The sequence below is a fragment of the Salvia hispanica genome, chromosome 3 (assembly GCF_023119035.1).
Source record: "Salvia hispanica cultivar TCC Black 2014 chromosome 3, UniMelb_Shisp_WGS_1.0, whole genome shotgun sequence".
Taxonomy (NCBI): Eukaryota; Viridiplantae; Streptophyta; class Magnoliopsida; order Lamiales; family Lamiaceae; genus Salvia; species Salvia hispanica.
Genome location: NC_062967.1, coordinates 1,721,995 through 1,738,386, shown reverse-complemented (window position 1 = coordinate 1,738,386; position 16,392 = coordinate 1,721,995). Strand labels below are relative to the sequence as shown.

Sequence of the window (16,392 nt, the reverse complement as noted above, 5' to 3'; positions counted from 1 at the left end):
TATTTATCCACCCTCAATTAACAATCCTTGATCAATTTTTTCTCAACTGTTTTACTAATTTTAACAACTCTCAGTGCCATAGAAATATATTATCTGGGGTCGATATGGATTTTAACGTGTAACTAGTAAAATTAGTGGATTATGGGACCCATAAATGATAAAGGAAAAAGAGAAAAATGTTTGTATAAATGTATATAGACTATTTCTATGTGACGAACGAAAAAGGAAACATGGTCTATTTCTATGGGACGGAACTATCAGTCTCGTATACAGACTCGTAATCCTTATACTCCTATTATTTTGATTCAAATTCCCAAAAACTACTTTCATCTTAAATTTATCACCACCAAAACACATTGAATTCCTATTTCCAAACATCACTTTCTCTCTATTTCTCAATTTATACACTTCAAAAACTACATAAATAGCTATGAATTTCTTGCACTAATAAACATTTACTAACATTTAATATTTTTATACACAGTATAATCTTTATACATATATAACCATCTGAGCTATTCCAACTATCACCACACCAACTACTTCTCTTGATAGAAGGCGGCAAGCTCTCCTTCAAGCCGCTGCTTCTCCCCCACGAGGCGCGATCTCTCGGCCCCACCAGCCGAGCTGATGCTATTCGACACCTTCGCTATCTCGTTCTTGAGGCTCTTTATCTGAACGAGAAGCGAAAACGACTTCAACATAACACATATACCATTGTTTTGCCTAATTCTCCTAAAAAGAAAAATCTATACCTTTCTATAAGGCCACCTTTCCAAGCCTTCCTTTCTACAAATACCCTTGATTGCAGAGGCGCAAAGCTTCATCTCCTTAGCCGCATCATTGATTGGGAGATGGAAATACTTAGCCAAATCTTTCAACTTCATCTTCCCTGCTCTCTCCCTCTGCCCCACACAATCACAATCATTAGAATTTTTTTTTATTGTTTTGACCAAATTTATGTATGATTGACAAACCTGTGAAGCAATGTAGCTCTTAGGTGGATTCACCCCATTCGCGTCTTCCTGTTCCTCTTCATCTTCCGGGATTTCTTGGCCCGCGTTGTTGTTTCCTGCATTGCGGTATTAAGCATCGATCGGCGTATGTCTTTTAGGGTTAATTTGCCTATAAAATCACGTACTGGTTGTTTGGTCAAATTCTGGTCTGTCAAAATTTGAATGACAAACCACGAATTTTCAGAAATTTACTATTGTCACGTGACGGTTTTTTTGGGCTAATGCAATATCGTTATGGTTATGGCGGGAAAATTAAAAATTTATTGAAACTTCGTGATTCGACACAAGAGGTATGGGAGTAACTAGAAAAGAATTATTTTTTGTAATTTTGTAGGCAATTAACCCTTTTTTTTTGTTATCAAGAGTTGAAGGTAAATTCGGAGTTTGGTTTTCGACCTGGTGAGGAAGTTTGCTGATGGAGATAACCGGTGAGCAACGCGTCGTAGAAGGTGGAGAGAGGATCTTGCAGCATTGTACAGCCTTCAAGTGCTCGTTCATTGCAGTATTGAATCAAGAATTGCTTCACATTGTCCATACTTTCATTGCAAAAACTAAATGCCCAATTTTCATAATGTAAGTACTAATGTTCATTAAGTTGAAAATTAAAAAAAAAAAAAAAAAAAAAAAAAAAAAAAAAAAAAAAAAAAAAACAAGAAAAATTGGCAACTTACTCAAACATATAAAATTCATGATTTTGAGATGTTTGATTGTTGTCATATCTCTCAAGCACAGCATGGCTTATGATGCCTAATCTTCCATGAATTCCAAGCTTGAACACTTGACACCCTGTCAAATTTTAGATAAAATTCTTAAATTAAAATTGAAAAAAATTACTTATATCATAATTCTTCAGCATCAATGTTTTAAAATCGGACCGAACCAGCAAATTCAACCATTGATAGACCACTAGTAAGACCAGTTCGATCAGTTGAACCATGAATCAATAATTTTCCCAGTTCGCTTACCGATATAATTTTTAACACTAGTTAGAATAATAAATTGATAATATATTAATATACCATTGACATGGAAAATATCTCTGAGCGTTTGGCAACAACTGCAACTATGCGGAGCCGGCGGAACCGGCCAGACCGGGATGCGAACCGGGTTTCCAAAGACCGGCTGTGGAGGAAAACCGGCAAATTGCGCGGATCCGTGACTCGAATTTTCGTTAGCGGAATGCAATTGAGGAGAATCATCGGTGCTTTGATTACCGCCGCCGCTCAAATCCTCGAGCATTCCGTCTATGAGATCGTCGAGGGAAGGATTGTCGGCGCCATCGTAGTTGATTTCATCGAGAAACTGCAACTGTTCGGCGGTGGGGAAGGGTTGGTGATTGTGCGGAAGAGCGGAGATTTGGTCCGCCATTTTTTGTCGGCGGCCGCGGTGGTTGCGACGCTTGGCGTGAACCAAGCGCCGCGGCTTCGGGCTGCGTCGGGTTTGGTGTTTTGCAGTGGATTTTGTGATCGGAATTGAAGGGATTGAGAAATTGGGGAAATGAGAAATTGAATGAAAGTTAGTTATTTGGAGGGAAGAGGAATAGAATGGCGGGAATGCTGTGGCGGTTAATAACCGTTTTTTCAAATAATAATAATAATAAATTAATTAATTAATTAATATTTTGGTTTATTGTTACTTTTGACGACGCTGAGATGCCTCATTTGCGATTTGCAAAATTGTATGTTTTGCCCTTTCACTTAATTAATAGTCTGGATTTTAAATTTATTATTATAAAATTGATAAAAGATAAAAAAAAAAGGGTATATACAAACCAAAATAAAGATATATAATTATTTACTGTGGAAGAAATATAAGTAATAAAGTGGAAGGACTGGGAAATTAAACATTGTGCGCAATTACCCACAACGAATTGTCCATATCGCATACTGACGATATAACTTTGGTGCGACGCATATGAATCTCAGATACGATATTAAATGTTTTTTTCCAAACTGATTATAATTCTGAATACATTATTTAGACGAATTTATAAATCCAAAAGTGAACTGTCACATTCAAAGGCCATGAAAATTTTCCAACAATATTAAATTTTTAAAAAATTATGAGACAACTAAAATTTCACCAAATTTCATTTTCTAGCATATTGGGCCTGAAAACGTGCTCAAATTTAACTATACAAACCACGTAGGCTTATTTTGGGCCTTTGTCAATTTACAGCAAACTTGGGCCTTTTTTTCAAAGTCCAATTCATTTAGATTACAAATTTTTTGCGCCTTGACAATTCTACAAAATATAACATACAAATTTTTCTACAAATATAAAATATATACAAATTTTCTTATTTTATTAATAAAATACATTATTTCCATTATATTTTTTCTACAAATTTATGTTCAACTCTCGCCATATGTATAAAATATTTTATATGACAAACATGCACACAACACCACACCTATTATAGGACATTTGGTATGGACATGAGGCTTTGAAAAAGAATTGACAATGATATGTTACCCAATTCCAAGACAATTCAAATTACCATAATCACAATAAGACAAAATAGTTCAATTTTGGCTATGTGAGAAGCTTAAAACATAAATGAAAATTGATATTTATATATATTTATAAATGAAGCAAATAAAAAACATATGGTCATTTTCGCATTGATGTGGTGGGTCGTGTAACATAGAGGACATAAATACGTGACAGCCATAAATTGAATGATAATTAATTAAGTGAGACCAAGGTGCATACATATGCATAAGCAAATGAATTAATTAGGTAATTAGATACATGCATGCACATTGATAATATGTATAGGGATGTGGGTGTTTGATGGGGTGCGCATGCACCGCACGTGACACCGTTTCAGCCGACAACTCGTGTTCGCACGTGGAGAGAGAGAGGCTATTGTTTTTGGAAAAAGAACACATTCTTTTCCTATCAAGATTTCACCTTTGTAATTTTGTTTGAACCATCTTTTTTTTCCTCTCTAAATAATTCAAGAATTTGAGCAATGAAAATGAATAAGAACCTTAGTATTGATACTCCCTCCGTCCGCCATTAGGAGTCTCATTTGTAGGCGGCACGGGTTTTAAGAAATGTTAAGAAAAGTGGGTGGAAAAAAGTTAGTGGAATATGAGTCTCACTTGCATATATTAGTTTTAAATAAAATGTGAGTGGAATGAGTTAGTGGAAGGTGGAACTCTATTACCATTTATGGTAAAAGTGAACCGGGACTCCTATTCACGGACGGATTAAAATGAAAAAATGGGACTCCTATTCGCGGACAGAGGGAGTATTAATTTAATTTGATCGAACCAATAAGATTTTAGCCATGATATAATTTGTGGACTTACTTACATAACATTTGTTAACGATGCCATGTTGTATGCAGACTGCAGTGAAAGATCGTCACATTAACCTAAATTAAATAGTTTAGGATTTATACTAAGGAAAAAAAGGGGTAAACGGAGAAAGCGGGAGATAAGATAGAAAGGAGTTCGGAGAATAAAATTATTTAATTTAGTATAATACGATATCATTTCGTTGTCTAGATAGATCGCGGTCATCATTATGGTTGTTGTCTGATAACAGGGACGGATCCAGAAAATTATAGTAGGAGGGGCAAAAATATTAATATATAAATAAACAAATATAAAAATATACCAAAATATAATATATTAATATATAAATAAACAAATATAAAGAGAAATCCTAATTTCTCTATTTTATAAGACTTTGTGTATTTTAATTTGGGGAAAGGGAAAAGAAATATTTTATTATAGTGAAAAAGTGGCATGAATATTTAGAAGAAGGGGCAAATGACTTTCTTTTTCTTTTAATGAAGGGGGCAAATTAGTGTTAGAATATACATTATAATAAATTATATGTATATGTATACATGTTGAGCTAGGGCAATTGCCCCTTCTCACTATACATTACATCCGTCCCTGTCTGATAATGCAATATAAGTAAGTCGTATCAAGCCATGTCAGAATCATAATCTTGATTGGTTGCAAAATTAGAACAATCCTGAGTTTTGAATTTGGGTATTTATTCATGCATTTATCATACTTTTTAAAATCAAAGATAAAAAATGGTTCTAATCGCATTGACAACAAGAAGGATTTTTTTTTATGAGAATAAATTCGGTTCAATATAGTACTCCATTTACTTTTAAAATAATACAAATATTAATTTATGGAGGATATGTGCACATATAAGAACAAAAATAGGTAGTCAGTGCTCACTGTAATTGTTAGTACTATTAATTAATTAATGCAACAATAAATACACAACAGCATAATCCGTCTATCAATTTAATTTATACTATACGTATGTGTGTTGGATTATTTTTTTGAATAAATACGTAATAGTGGAATCCGTCTATAATTATAATAAGTTGTTAATTAGTAGTATGTCACTTTTATTTTAGTGGGTAAATATATTTATTATTGGAGAAATTATAATAGTGGAATGGTCCCCCAACAATATAGTTTGGTCATTGGGATCTCCACACTTCACGTAATTCGATATATATATTTGTATATATCCAAACCAACCAATCTTTTAAATACTCGAAAACACATGTACAAAAGAGTAACGACAGTGACATTGTCTCTGTTTCTTATCCACGCCTCAATAGTACACAACCCTTCTAATAAGGCAACCTCAACCCCCTTGAAAAACGACGTCGGTTGGCGTAACATAGGTCGTATTTAATTGTTCGAAAACCGACGACTAGTGCAGTAACATAGGTCGTATTTAATTGTTCAGCTACCCAAAACACACTTTTACAAAATATAAGTAGCTAAAGAAAAGGACGATCGAATGAGATCGATTAGAAGCTTTTTGAATGCAAAATCTTCTTAAAAAATCATACTTTGCTACTTACAAATGTATAAAAAAACAAATAAATCAGATTCTCAATCAACAAAACCCCAACATATCGACCAAAACGCAGAGGTCTCTGCTTAGAAAGTGATGTTGCCTCAAAAAAACATATCCTTTGTACATAATATAACATCCAAAATTAAATAAATTAATGTGCATTAACCTATCCCAAAAAAAGAGAGGAAAAAGCATGTGATCTTGGTAAGGATTATGGAGGCAAATATCTGGCAATCCACGAACCAAAATGCCCCATTTTCTGATTTTAATTAATTAACTCAAATATTTCACTTTCTTGTTTGTGTTTAAGTTAAATGATGTTTGTGTTTCCACACACCTCCATGCCCTCATGTTTCTCACTTGAGATTGCGACGATAACGTGTGTGTTAGGTCGTTATTGTATGCTTGAATTGCGCATACGACAGATAGAGGTGGGGTCGGCAGCCCCATCGTTGACCAGTGATTAGGGAAATTATTTATTTCATTTTGTCTTTTGAATTGTTGTCGACTTTGAATTTTATTTCTTTATCGCTCACTATGTATTTTTCGTGTAGGTTGGTGTTTTATAAATGGTATATTCGTTAATAAAAAAACATTTGACTTCTTGCATGAAAAAATCTAATAAAAATGAAATTAATAGACATTTATAATATTCTTCGATTTTGTCCATGCTGCCTTGATCGCGACCGGTGAGCAAACTCTTGATATCACCAAAGAATATGGAACCAACTGGAAGAAAATACACAAAAATAAAATATTAATGAATCATATTTTAAAGTATTAGTATATTATTAATTAGTATTTTATTGTGTTTTAAAATTATTTGATGGCTCGTAATCCAAACTTACTAAGTACAGTATGATTTACAATTTAAATTTTAACCCAAAAGTAAAAATTTAATGACGTTGCAATGATAATAATTGTGCTCTTATCATTTACTTTTTGTAAATTGTACATAATCTTTGACTGATTTAATTGACCTAGTTTAAATTTATCCATTTATATGCTCCTCTGCCATGCTGTGAAAATTTGAACTTCAATATTTGCCTTTTTTAGCCAATGCGTTGAGTTTTAATAAATTCAGATATGATGGTTTAATGGTGAGAAATATTCAGTTTGAATAGTGGAAATCAATAATTCACTATTTATTTATTTGGCTGATTTTTTAGAAAATTTTAAATTTTGGTTGAATTCGTGGACACAATTTTAAAAATTGGCAGTAAAATCACGAATTTTACAATTTTATAATAAAATTAGATATTCAAACTGCTGCATCTTTTAAATTATTAAATAACAACCCAAAAAATCCATTAAGTATTTTCATAATTAGCAATAAAATAGAACCAACTATAGAATATTTTTTTCTGGCCGTGTGCAGTTAAATGATAACGAATAATAATCAGTTTGGTAGGAAAAATTATTCAACGCGTTACAAATTAAATTATCTAATAGTAGAACATGCAATTAAGTACATTATATAATTAAATAAATTAGGTATGTTAATTGAGTAGGGATAAAGATGAGTCCAACTTGTGTCACCAAACCTCCTAAAACTTTAAAGGATAAAATACAAATACAATTTATTGTTTGCAGTTAAAACCGAACAGTTTTTGCTTGTAAATCCAAAAAAAGATAAGAACCCCATGCACAAAAATTAAATGTTTTGAACTATATAGTAGTGGTTAGAGCATCAACACTGTTGTGCTCGTGCTCGGGCTCGTGCACGTCTATGACAATCGTTGCGTGCCGCGTGTAATTTCCTTTTAGTTGGTCTATTTTACTCCCAACGGCTAATTTTGAGATTATTTTAATTTGCAATAATATTATAAATTACACACTCCCCAACTTTGTTCACACTTAAAATTAGATTCCTCATTCAAATTCTCTCTATAGTTTAGTTTTTTTTTTTCTATTAAAATTTAATATTCAAATGAGTGCGCTTTGATCCCCTTAATGAATATGATATTATATAAATTATGTATTTTTTGTTTATTCATAATTTAGTTTAATTATAAGTTAATAATAAATAAAAAATATGTTAATAGTACTATGACATTTAAAAAATTAGTACTCAATGATGACGAGTAGGGCCAATGTTACAACCATATGTTTGGTGATGCTGGGATATATGGTATCCTTTTTAATTTGTTTTTAATTGGGGGAAAGGAATTGACTGCATGAAATAAATGTAGTAATGATGCTGTGATATACTAGTAATAGTAACCAATTTATTTGTTTTTAATTAGGGATGATGCATTGACTACTTGCTTCTATATCGAGTACCCAATTATAAATACATAATATTTCTATAATCTTAAATACTAAAAGTGAAATAATAGGTAAAAATTCATATATAGCAAAACACTATATTTGTTAAATAATCTTGTATTATTGAACCGTTACATAGCAAAATTCATACTACTACTACTACTACTACGTATATTTATCAATATTCTTTGTTAAATCAACAATTTTTATCTAATCAGAATAAAAAGAAAAAGTGTGCTCACAAAGGTGTGAATGCAAATTCCTCATCTTTTACAAAAGAAGTGTATATATGATTGATCTAAATTTTTTCTACTTTAATCAACAATTTGATGCAAATACAAATCAACCTTAACTTTATTTTAAAGGCGTTAGATTATTCCCTTTCATGTAAAATAAAAGCTACGTAAGTAACATTCTCTCCCCCAAATTAATCCAAATTAATTGAATTCCGCAATATCATCACTTCCCTCACTCATTTTGGTGACTAATTTACACAAGGAATTCAACCTATTAATTAAATATTTTCCCATTTCCGCCACTTCCCATATAAATTTCATAAAATCAATAAATTTCATCCGAAAAGGAAAGTGTGAAAAATTCAAAAATAATTCAAAAATCAAAATTCCAAGCTGGAAATGTCCCCTTTATATTCATCTCTCCCTTCTTCCATTCTCTCCAATTCATCTTCATCATCAAGCTCTCTCTCTCTCTCTCTTCATATTTGCTTTTCCTTTAATCCTTTTCTCTCCTAAGCAATAGCATCAAAAACCAAAATGTATGCTCGAGAAAAACTAAGTAGAGATCAAAGCCAAAAATCAAGAAGAAGAGACAACAAAACTCAGCCCTCATTCTCCTCCACTCTCCTCGACGAAATCTACCGTTCAATCGACGGAAATGCGGAAGAAATCAACGGCTACGATTCAACCGGGAGCTTTCGAACGACATTTTTCGTCGAAAAATGGATGGAAAAAGAGAGGAAAAGGCATCAAGAAACCGTCGCTAAACCGGCTAATAAACCGGTCCACGACGACGTCGTATTCTTCAGCTCCACGTCATCGTCTTCCGACAGCTCCGGAACGCTCTCCTCTTCCGACACGGAGTTTTTCGGTTCGACCGGCCGGTTAAGGCCAAAACCGGTTCGAACCGGAAACCGGTCCGATTCGGGCCGGTTCAAGTTCGACGATGTTCAGACCGGACCGGCCGATGCTGATTTGATCAAGTCGAAATCGAGGGCGCTGAGGATGTATGCTAATTTGAAGAAGGCGAAGCAGCCGATTTCTCCCGGTGGGAGGCTCACTAGCTTTATTAATTCGCTTTTTAGCAATGCCAATGGGAAGAAATCGAGGAATCTCGAATCTCGGGACGACGGCAGGAAGTGCTCGTCGGCCTCGTCGTTCTCGAGGGCGTTCTTGAACAAGTATTCGCCTCGGGTGAAGGAGAAGGCCAGGGAGGAGGAGCGGAGGGCGGTGAGAAAAATTGAGCCCGAAGATTTACGGCCACGTGGGCACAAGGGTGGGTATAGTGGGGACTCGGGCCGGTTGGGGCGGCCCCCGCTGCCCAAGGCCGGGTTGAACAAGAAGGTTGAGATCGTCGCGGAAAAACAAAATAGTACTAAAAGGGGTGGTGTTTTTCGTAACGTGGAGGAGTACGACGACGAAGAGGACTGTTTTAGTGACTCGAGCTCTGACTTGTTCGAGCTCGACCACCTAGCTTTTTTCGGGAGCAATAGGTATACCGAGGAGCTACCGGTGTACGAGACGACTCGTTTTGATAAGAATTGCGCTATTGCTAGTCGTTTGCTTCGGTGATTTTAGGGATCGAATAAGATTCGGTGATGTTTCTAATTTTTTTTTTTTTTTTTTTTTTTTTTTTTTTTTTAGGAGTTAGGACTTAGATTGTACATTGTCTTTTTAACTTATGCTTTTTGATCATACCATATTGAAGATGTTACTATATGTTACTTTTCGATTTATGGAATTTGATGATGTAATTTTAGTGGAAAAAAACAGGATTTGGAATTGAGACAAACACTGAAAAAGTAAAGAATGGGGTGTGGTTTAGATCCCAAGTTGGTAGGAGAGTGACATATTTTGATAAAGGAAAAAAAAGAAGAAAAAAAAGAAGAAAAAAAAATGTAATGTGGTGATGGTAAAGGGAAAGACAAATCTAAACCATGGGAATAGGGAAAAGTGGACATCTTTAACTTTAATTTTTTTGTTTTGATGTTTTTTATTTTGTTGAATTTTTATAGTAATAATGTTTGGAGGAATTTTTGTTGCTTTATCAGATTGTTATGTTAAACAGATCCCAAGGAGAGGCAAAGTAAAGTGCCACTTGTTTGAACTGTTTTTCTCTTCCTCCTTTTTAGATAATAGTATCAATATCTTTAATTCAAATAAAGTTTCCTATTGGTTAATTAAAGGGTTGATAGTTATTTTAAAGAGTAATGATAAACAACGAAATTTTGTACAATTAAAACAAGATTATATTAGTTATTTTATGTGTTAATTAAATATTAAAATAATAAATATAGTTAGTGAACAAATTAAAAATAATTTATTAGTCTTTGGCCTCATTTTCAATTTTTTATTTTTATATTTGAATTATTTCTCTATTATTTTTCAAATTTCAATTATAGTATGCATTAATTACATTTTATGGTTCAAAAAAAATTTAAAAATTATACCCAAATACCATAATATTATGCACGTTCCCTATACTATATGTATGTCTATACTTTTTAATTAAATGTATATATAAATTACTTTTTCTCTCAAATAAATCAATTTTTGGTTGTACAAAATTTGATTGCATAGACTTATTATATTTTAAATTACTCAATTTGTAAGGTTTTAAAATATAATACCTCTAAATTATGAACATTTTTTTTATAATTATTCTATCCGTGTATAGATGCCTTTTAGTACGTTTAATTAAAATGAATACTTTTATTAGTATTATTTACTTCTTAAATTAATGTAAAGTCGATTTGAGTATTACCAAAACACATCATTTTATACATAAATGAGATAATGGATCAAATTAGTAACTCGTATATAAGGTCCACTTTGTATAATTTATACTAGTAATTTTTATAGTACTATATAATTTAAGTATATTTATTATGGTACAATATATTTATTTCCATAGAGTTAGGTAGAGAATGAAATGCTACATTACAATTTATTAACCTTTTCAGTACTTACAATTTTAATTCCTATGAAATCTGATATGTCTTGTCAATTTTATTATCTAAACCTTGCAGCATTTAATTGCTGTCTAATCTAACACTACGGTATATAGAATTGATCATGAGATCCATTTGCATGGATTTTAGTGATTTCTGGGCTCCAGCCTCCAAAAATGGATACAAAATTTGGTTTGATCCCATGCAATGACTGATAGCATAGATGTTGTTCTATTTATTCTATCATTTTATATTTAAATTATAATAAAAAATTATAAAAAAATATTAATTTTTTATTATAAAATAAATTTTGATGTGTCTGTATATTTAGCACAGTCTCTGAGTACATAGCAGGGGATACTTGCCTATACAAAATTTGTTTCAGTTTTTAAAAAATGTTTCCTGTAAATTAAGAAATTTAATTTTAAACTAAATCATATATGGAGTAGTAAATTTGGATAATTTTCATTTAGATATGGAGTAGATATGGATAAAATTACAAATTATCAAACTTAAGCCTCTACAAAAAAAATAAAAACTCATTAATTTTTTTAATTTAATTTTTGTGAATAGTTTGCTAAAAGTATTTATTGTCACAATGGAAATATACAAAAAATTTCTCAAAATTTTGAATATACCGCTTCTACAAAAATAATTTTTTGTGCCCACTGCTACATATAATAGGGTACACAAATTTATTTATTGGATTGGAGTTGAGATAAGTTCGTTCGAGTAGGAGTCCACCTTTTTGTACAATATTGTAGAAGAAATAATTAAAGGAAAATTGAATGGGATCATAATAGTTTGACTTGGCATGGTACTTCTTTTTCTTTCTCCATAAGTCAAGTAGTAAATTAGTTTTTTAACAATGAATCAGTGTCAAATTTCTAATTTAGGTCACTACCAACAGTTTGGAAGCGAATTTAGAAAATGAAACTTGTGAGATCGACTTCAACTTGAAAAATTGAATATCATATAATTTTTAATACCCGACAGTGATGTTGGCCGACCGCTCAACCTCAACTGCCCTTAGCTACAGTAATGGCCTTATATAGTTATATACACATCGAAAGAAAGTTATGGGACCATTTGTTGCTCAAATTTCAACCCAAAATTTACTAATATGCAGTCCAAATAAAGCAACCTTAACTATAAAATTGAGCTTGCGTTTATGGAAATTTATTTTTCCTTTTTCGCAATTATTTTAAGTTACTTATAGTAGTACTACATAAAGTATTGACAGAATTCATATTTAAATATAATAATCACAATTTCACCAATTAAATAATTTTAAAAATCAGTTTGACCGGCCAACAGCTTTCTTTCACTTAAGTTCCATTTTTCAATTCTCACACTTCTGTAAAAATTAAGAATGTCGTGACAAAAATCTAATACTAGTAGATGGATAGAGAATAGTCGAAGACAATAAATAGCTTAATAATAGATGTCAGATTTCACATAAATTTTGGGAAAATGAGAGCGAAAATCATGGTAGTAATTATCTAAAGCAATTAATATCGACATAATTGATGGACCTAAAACAGCTAAATAGTTAGAAATTCAAGAAATTGTATCTTAAATGTCCATTAATAAGACATAGGGCCACCGGCCACGGTTATTTTAATATTTTAATCATTTTCATATATTACTTACTATTCCTCAAAATGTACATCAAGAAAATTTATTTTATTCCTTTTAGAAAAATTTATTATTGGGCCCTTCATAGCAAACAAAACAACTACTCAATGGGATTTGAGTTATGAGCATAGCCCATGAAATTTATAGATAACCCATAATTTAGACAAGCTAACCTATAAGCTATTTAAATGTGCTTTTATAAACTTATGACCTTCAATTTTACTAGTACAAAAGTTATTTTAAATATTTTTATTTTTATTAATTTGTATAAAAAAGATTAAATCTAATTCTATTGGGCCTAAGCCGAATTAGCCCGGTTCACGTGACAGGTATTATTGTAAATCTAGGTTTAATTATTTTAAAGAAATTGTGATAAATTTTGGATTAAAAAACTTGTAGAATCGCCGATATATTACTACATCCTTCAAATTTTAACACACTTTGACCTGGTACGGGTTTTAAGAAATGTAATGGAAAGTGAGTTGAAAAAGTTAGTAGGTGTGGGTCCTACTTTTAAAGTATTAGTTTTATAATAATATGTGAGTAGGAATGAGTTAGTGGAATATGAGGTCCACTACCAAAAATGGTAAAAGTGAAGTGTGTCAAATTTTCAGGGACGGACCGAAATGGTAAATTGTGTTAAAATTTGGGGGAGGGAGGTAGTATTTGAATGATGCTTAGATCGAAATATCCGCCAAAATTGTTTCATCTCCATTGTTAACAACGTCCATTTTGTCACCTAATCCATTAAACGGCTTTTGCAACTTTTCCTATATTTTTTCTAAATCTATTTTATAATTATTAAGACCTTGTATCACTAAATTTATTTGTTATACAACGAGGATTGTAACTCAAAAATAGACGAATGAAATCTTAAATAAATTGTAGTTTGGGCATTGTCTTCTATGTGATCAATAGATTCTATAGTGTGCATTGGGTAAAACAATCAAATGCTCCAAAAAAAATTGCTTTGCTCACAATAGAATCTAATCATAAATAAATCAATCGAATATTTCTTAAGTGAAACTAACCGATTTCGGATAAAACAAAGAGCAAACCAACAGTAGATATAGCAACCGTTTGTATATAAAAAAAATTAGACATGAAAATTTATTAGAATCTCCGCCCCAACTATATGTGACATATAAATGTATAAGAATCAATTAACTCTAATCACTTTAGCCATCAAACTAGAACATTTTTGTAGTTATAAAAATTCTACAAAAATAAAAATGAGTGAAAATGGCATCACAACTCCGGATAACAAAATCATCCCATTTAGTCCCAACGGTAAGCCACCACCACACAACACTTCCAACTCCGGCCAACGCCGGAGAAGGGCGTCCGCCGCCACCAAGTCGCGGGGCTTTTGCCGGCGCCTCGGCGACTGCATCGTGATGGGTCCCGCTTCAACTCGCTATGTTGACCTAAATCAACGTGCGATAAACCTAGACAAACTTTCTCTACAGGTAAAAAGTCAAAATTTTTGTATTTCATTATCATCAGCACATGTCAGTTGTACACGCCCGTCTGCTAATGCTTGCCCATGTATTAAGATGGAAGCGATCGAGAAGGAGCTCGAGAAGCAGAAAGAGCTGACGCGCGTGTACAAGACGAAACTAGAAAATGCACAACTCTTCCTCAAACATTGTGTTCAAGTGGCACAAGACAATGGTTTCTTGGACCTAATACTAGACAAGGGAAAATACCAAATCTCTCCGGCGTTAACACGAGCCAGTGTTAGCCCGCTGATAGCTAATACTGGTCGAATCCATCCCGAGCTCGCCCCAATCGTGCATCACGCCGAAATCAACGGGTGGTACATCGATCCTCGAGAGGTTATTTTCATTTATTTATCTTAAATTTGATTACAAAATTGCAATTTTGAACTATTTAAAATCATTTTTAGCTTGACAATACCAGACATGCAATATAATTTATTTTTTTTATATTCAACCTAGCTCTGATATCAATTTAAACAAATCATTACAACCAACAAAACAGATAGAGATGCTCCATCTTTCAGCCCAGGGCAGCACTGCAGACATCTACAGAGCCAAATGGAGAGGCCTCGACGTCGCTGTCAAGTGCATGTACCCCGACTTCTTCAAGTCCAACGAGAACGGCGTCAGCTTCTTCGGCCAGGAAGTCGAGACGCTGTCGCGCCAGCGCCACCCTTTCGTCCTGCAGCTGATCGGGGCATGCCTCGACCCGCCAGACAACTGCTGGATCGTGACGGAATTCATGACGACGGACTTGAAAGAGTGGCTCCACGGCCCCGGGAAGAGGGGCAAGGAGAGATCCATGCCTCTTCCGCCGTTGAAGGAGAGGATCTCGAAAGCTCTAGAAGTTTCTCAGGCGATGCAGTATTTGCACGAGGGAAAGCCCAAGATTCTTCACCGTGATCTCAAGCCTAGTAACATTTTCTTGGACGATGCGTCGCATGTTAGAGTTGCCGATTTCGGACACGCCCGGTTCTTGATGGACGGAGAGATGGCGATGACCGGAGAAACGGGTACGTAATTGCTCAATTTAATTACTCCCTTCGCCCCATAGAAATATGTCATATTTCCTTTTTCGTCAGTCCCACACAAATAGTTCATATCCATTTATAGTAACCTTTTTTCTCATTCTCTTTTACTTTATCATTTATGGGGCCCACCATCCACTGCACAATTTCAACTATTTTTTTTTCATTTCTCTTACTTTACCAATTACACATTAAAACTCGTGTCAAGCCCAAATGACCTATTTCCATGGGACGAGGGAGTATATACTACATTTGTGTAATTTTATTTTCATATTTTTTGGTAATTTAATTAGGTACATTTGTGTACATGGCGCCCGAGGTGATCAAATGTGGGCCGTACGATGAGAAATGTGATGTCTATAGCTTTGGAATCATACTCAATGAGTTAATCACCGGTGAATACCCTTACATCGACACTGAATTCGGCCCTTCTAAGGTGCGTCGCGACCTTTTACTTATGGTTTTTCCGGTGTCACGTGCAATCCACGTTTGTTATTCGGCCCTTCACTGGCTTGAGCATTTTTCCTTAATCAAAAAAAAAATTACCTAGCTCTATCCATAATCAATAGTCTACTTTTTTCCATTTTGTCTACATTTACTTTTCTATTTTACTTATTTACTTTCAGCTAATAATATTCTAATTATTTTTTTTTCTATTTTACATATTAAAAGATGTTATCTACATAGTATAACTTTCCTTTCTTTTTATGGTGCAGATAGCAAAAGAAGTTGCAGAAAATGGGCTTAGGCCCAAAATTGCAGAAGTGGAAGAGCAATTGGAAGGTTTAGTTGAACTAATTACAAAGTCATGGCATCAAGATCCTCAAATTAGACCTATTTTCTCAGAAATTACATCTGTTTTGAGAATTCTAGACATGACATTCAGAGACATTAATTAG

At 33.3% G+C, this 16,392-nt stretch overlaps 2 protein-coding genes across 2 annotated transcripts; one reads left to right on the top strand and one right to left on the bottom strand.

Annotated features, from left to right (window-relative positions):
* Nucleotides 1-539: 539 nt before the first annotated feature.
* Nucleotides 540-2,459, bottom strand: LOC125214764. Its single transcript, XM_048115907.1, has 6 exons — nucleotides 2,036-2,459; nucleotides 1,688-1,802; nucleotides 1,413-1,567; nucleotides 978-1,072; nucleotides 756-905; nucleotides 540-674 (listed from the first exon to the last, which is right to left on the bottom strand). Exons 1-6 carry the CDS (start codon nucleotides 2,382-2,384, stop codon nucleotides 540-542), a joined length of 999 nt encoding a protein of 332 aa, XP_047971864.1. The 5' UTR covers nucleotides 2,385-2,459.
* A 5,517-nt stretch (nucleotides 2,460-7,976) lies between these two features.
* Nucleotides 7,977-16,392, top strand: LOC125214759 (serine/threonine-protein kinase STY17-like). Its single transcript, XM_048115902.1, has 6 exons — nucleotides 7,977-8,001; nucleotides 8,938-9,045; nucleotides 14,500-14,801; nucleotides 14,968-15,478; nucleotides 15,787-15,929; nucleotides 16,210-16,392. The coding sequence occupies exons 1-6, from the start codon at nucleotides 7,977-7,979 to the stop codon at nucleotides 16,390-16,392; spliced, it is 1,272 nt and encodes a 423-aa protein (XP_047971859.1).

Bases quoted from the DNA above. Each gene is read 5' to 3' on its own strand.
- LOC125214764 (XM_048115907.1), bottom strand. From the start codon at position 2,384: ATGGCGGACCAAATCTCCGCTCTTCCGCACAATCACCAACCCTTCCCC. The intron at 1,568-1,687 runs GTAAGTTGCCAA...TTGGGCATTTAG, and splicing joins CATGAATTTTATATGTTTGA to TTTTTGCAATGAAAGTATGG. The intron at 906-977 runs GTTTGTCAATCA...TGTGTGGGGCAG, and splicing joins AGAGCTACATTGCTTCACAG to AGGGAGAGAGCAGGGAAGAT.
- LOC125214759 (XM_048115902.1), top strand. From the start codon at position 7,977: ATGTTTGGTGATGCTGGGATATATG. The intron at 8,002-8,937 runs GTATCCTTTTTA...AAAACTAAGTAG, and splicing joins TGGTGATGCTGGGATATATG to AGATCAAAGCCAAAAATCAA. The intron at 15,930-16,209 runs GTGCGTCGCGAC...TTTATGGTGCAG, and splicing joins CTGAATTCGGCCCTTCTAAG to ATAGCAAAAGAAGTTGCAGA.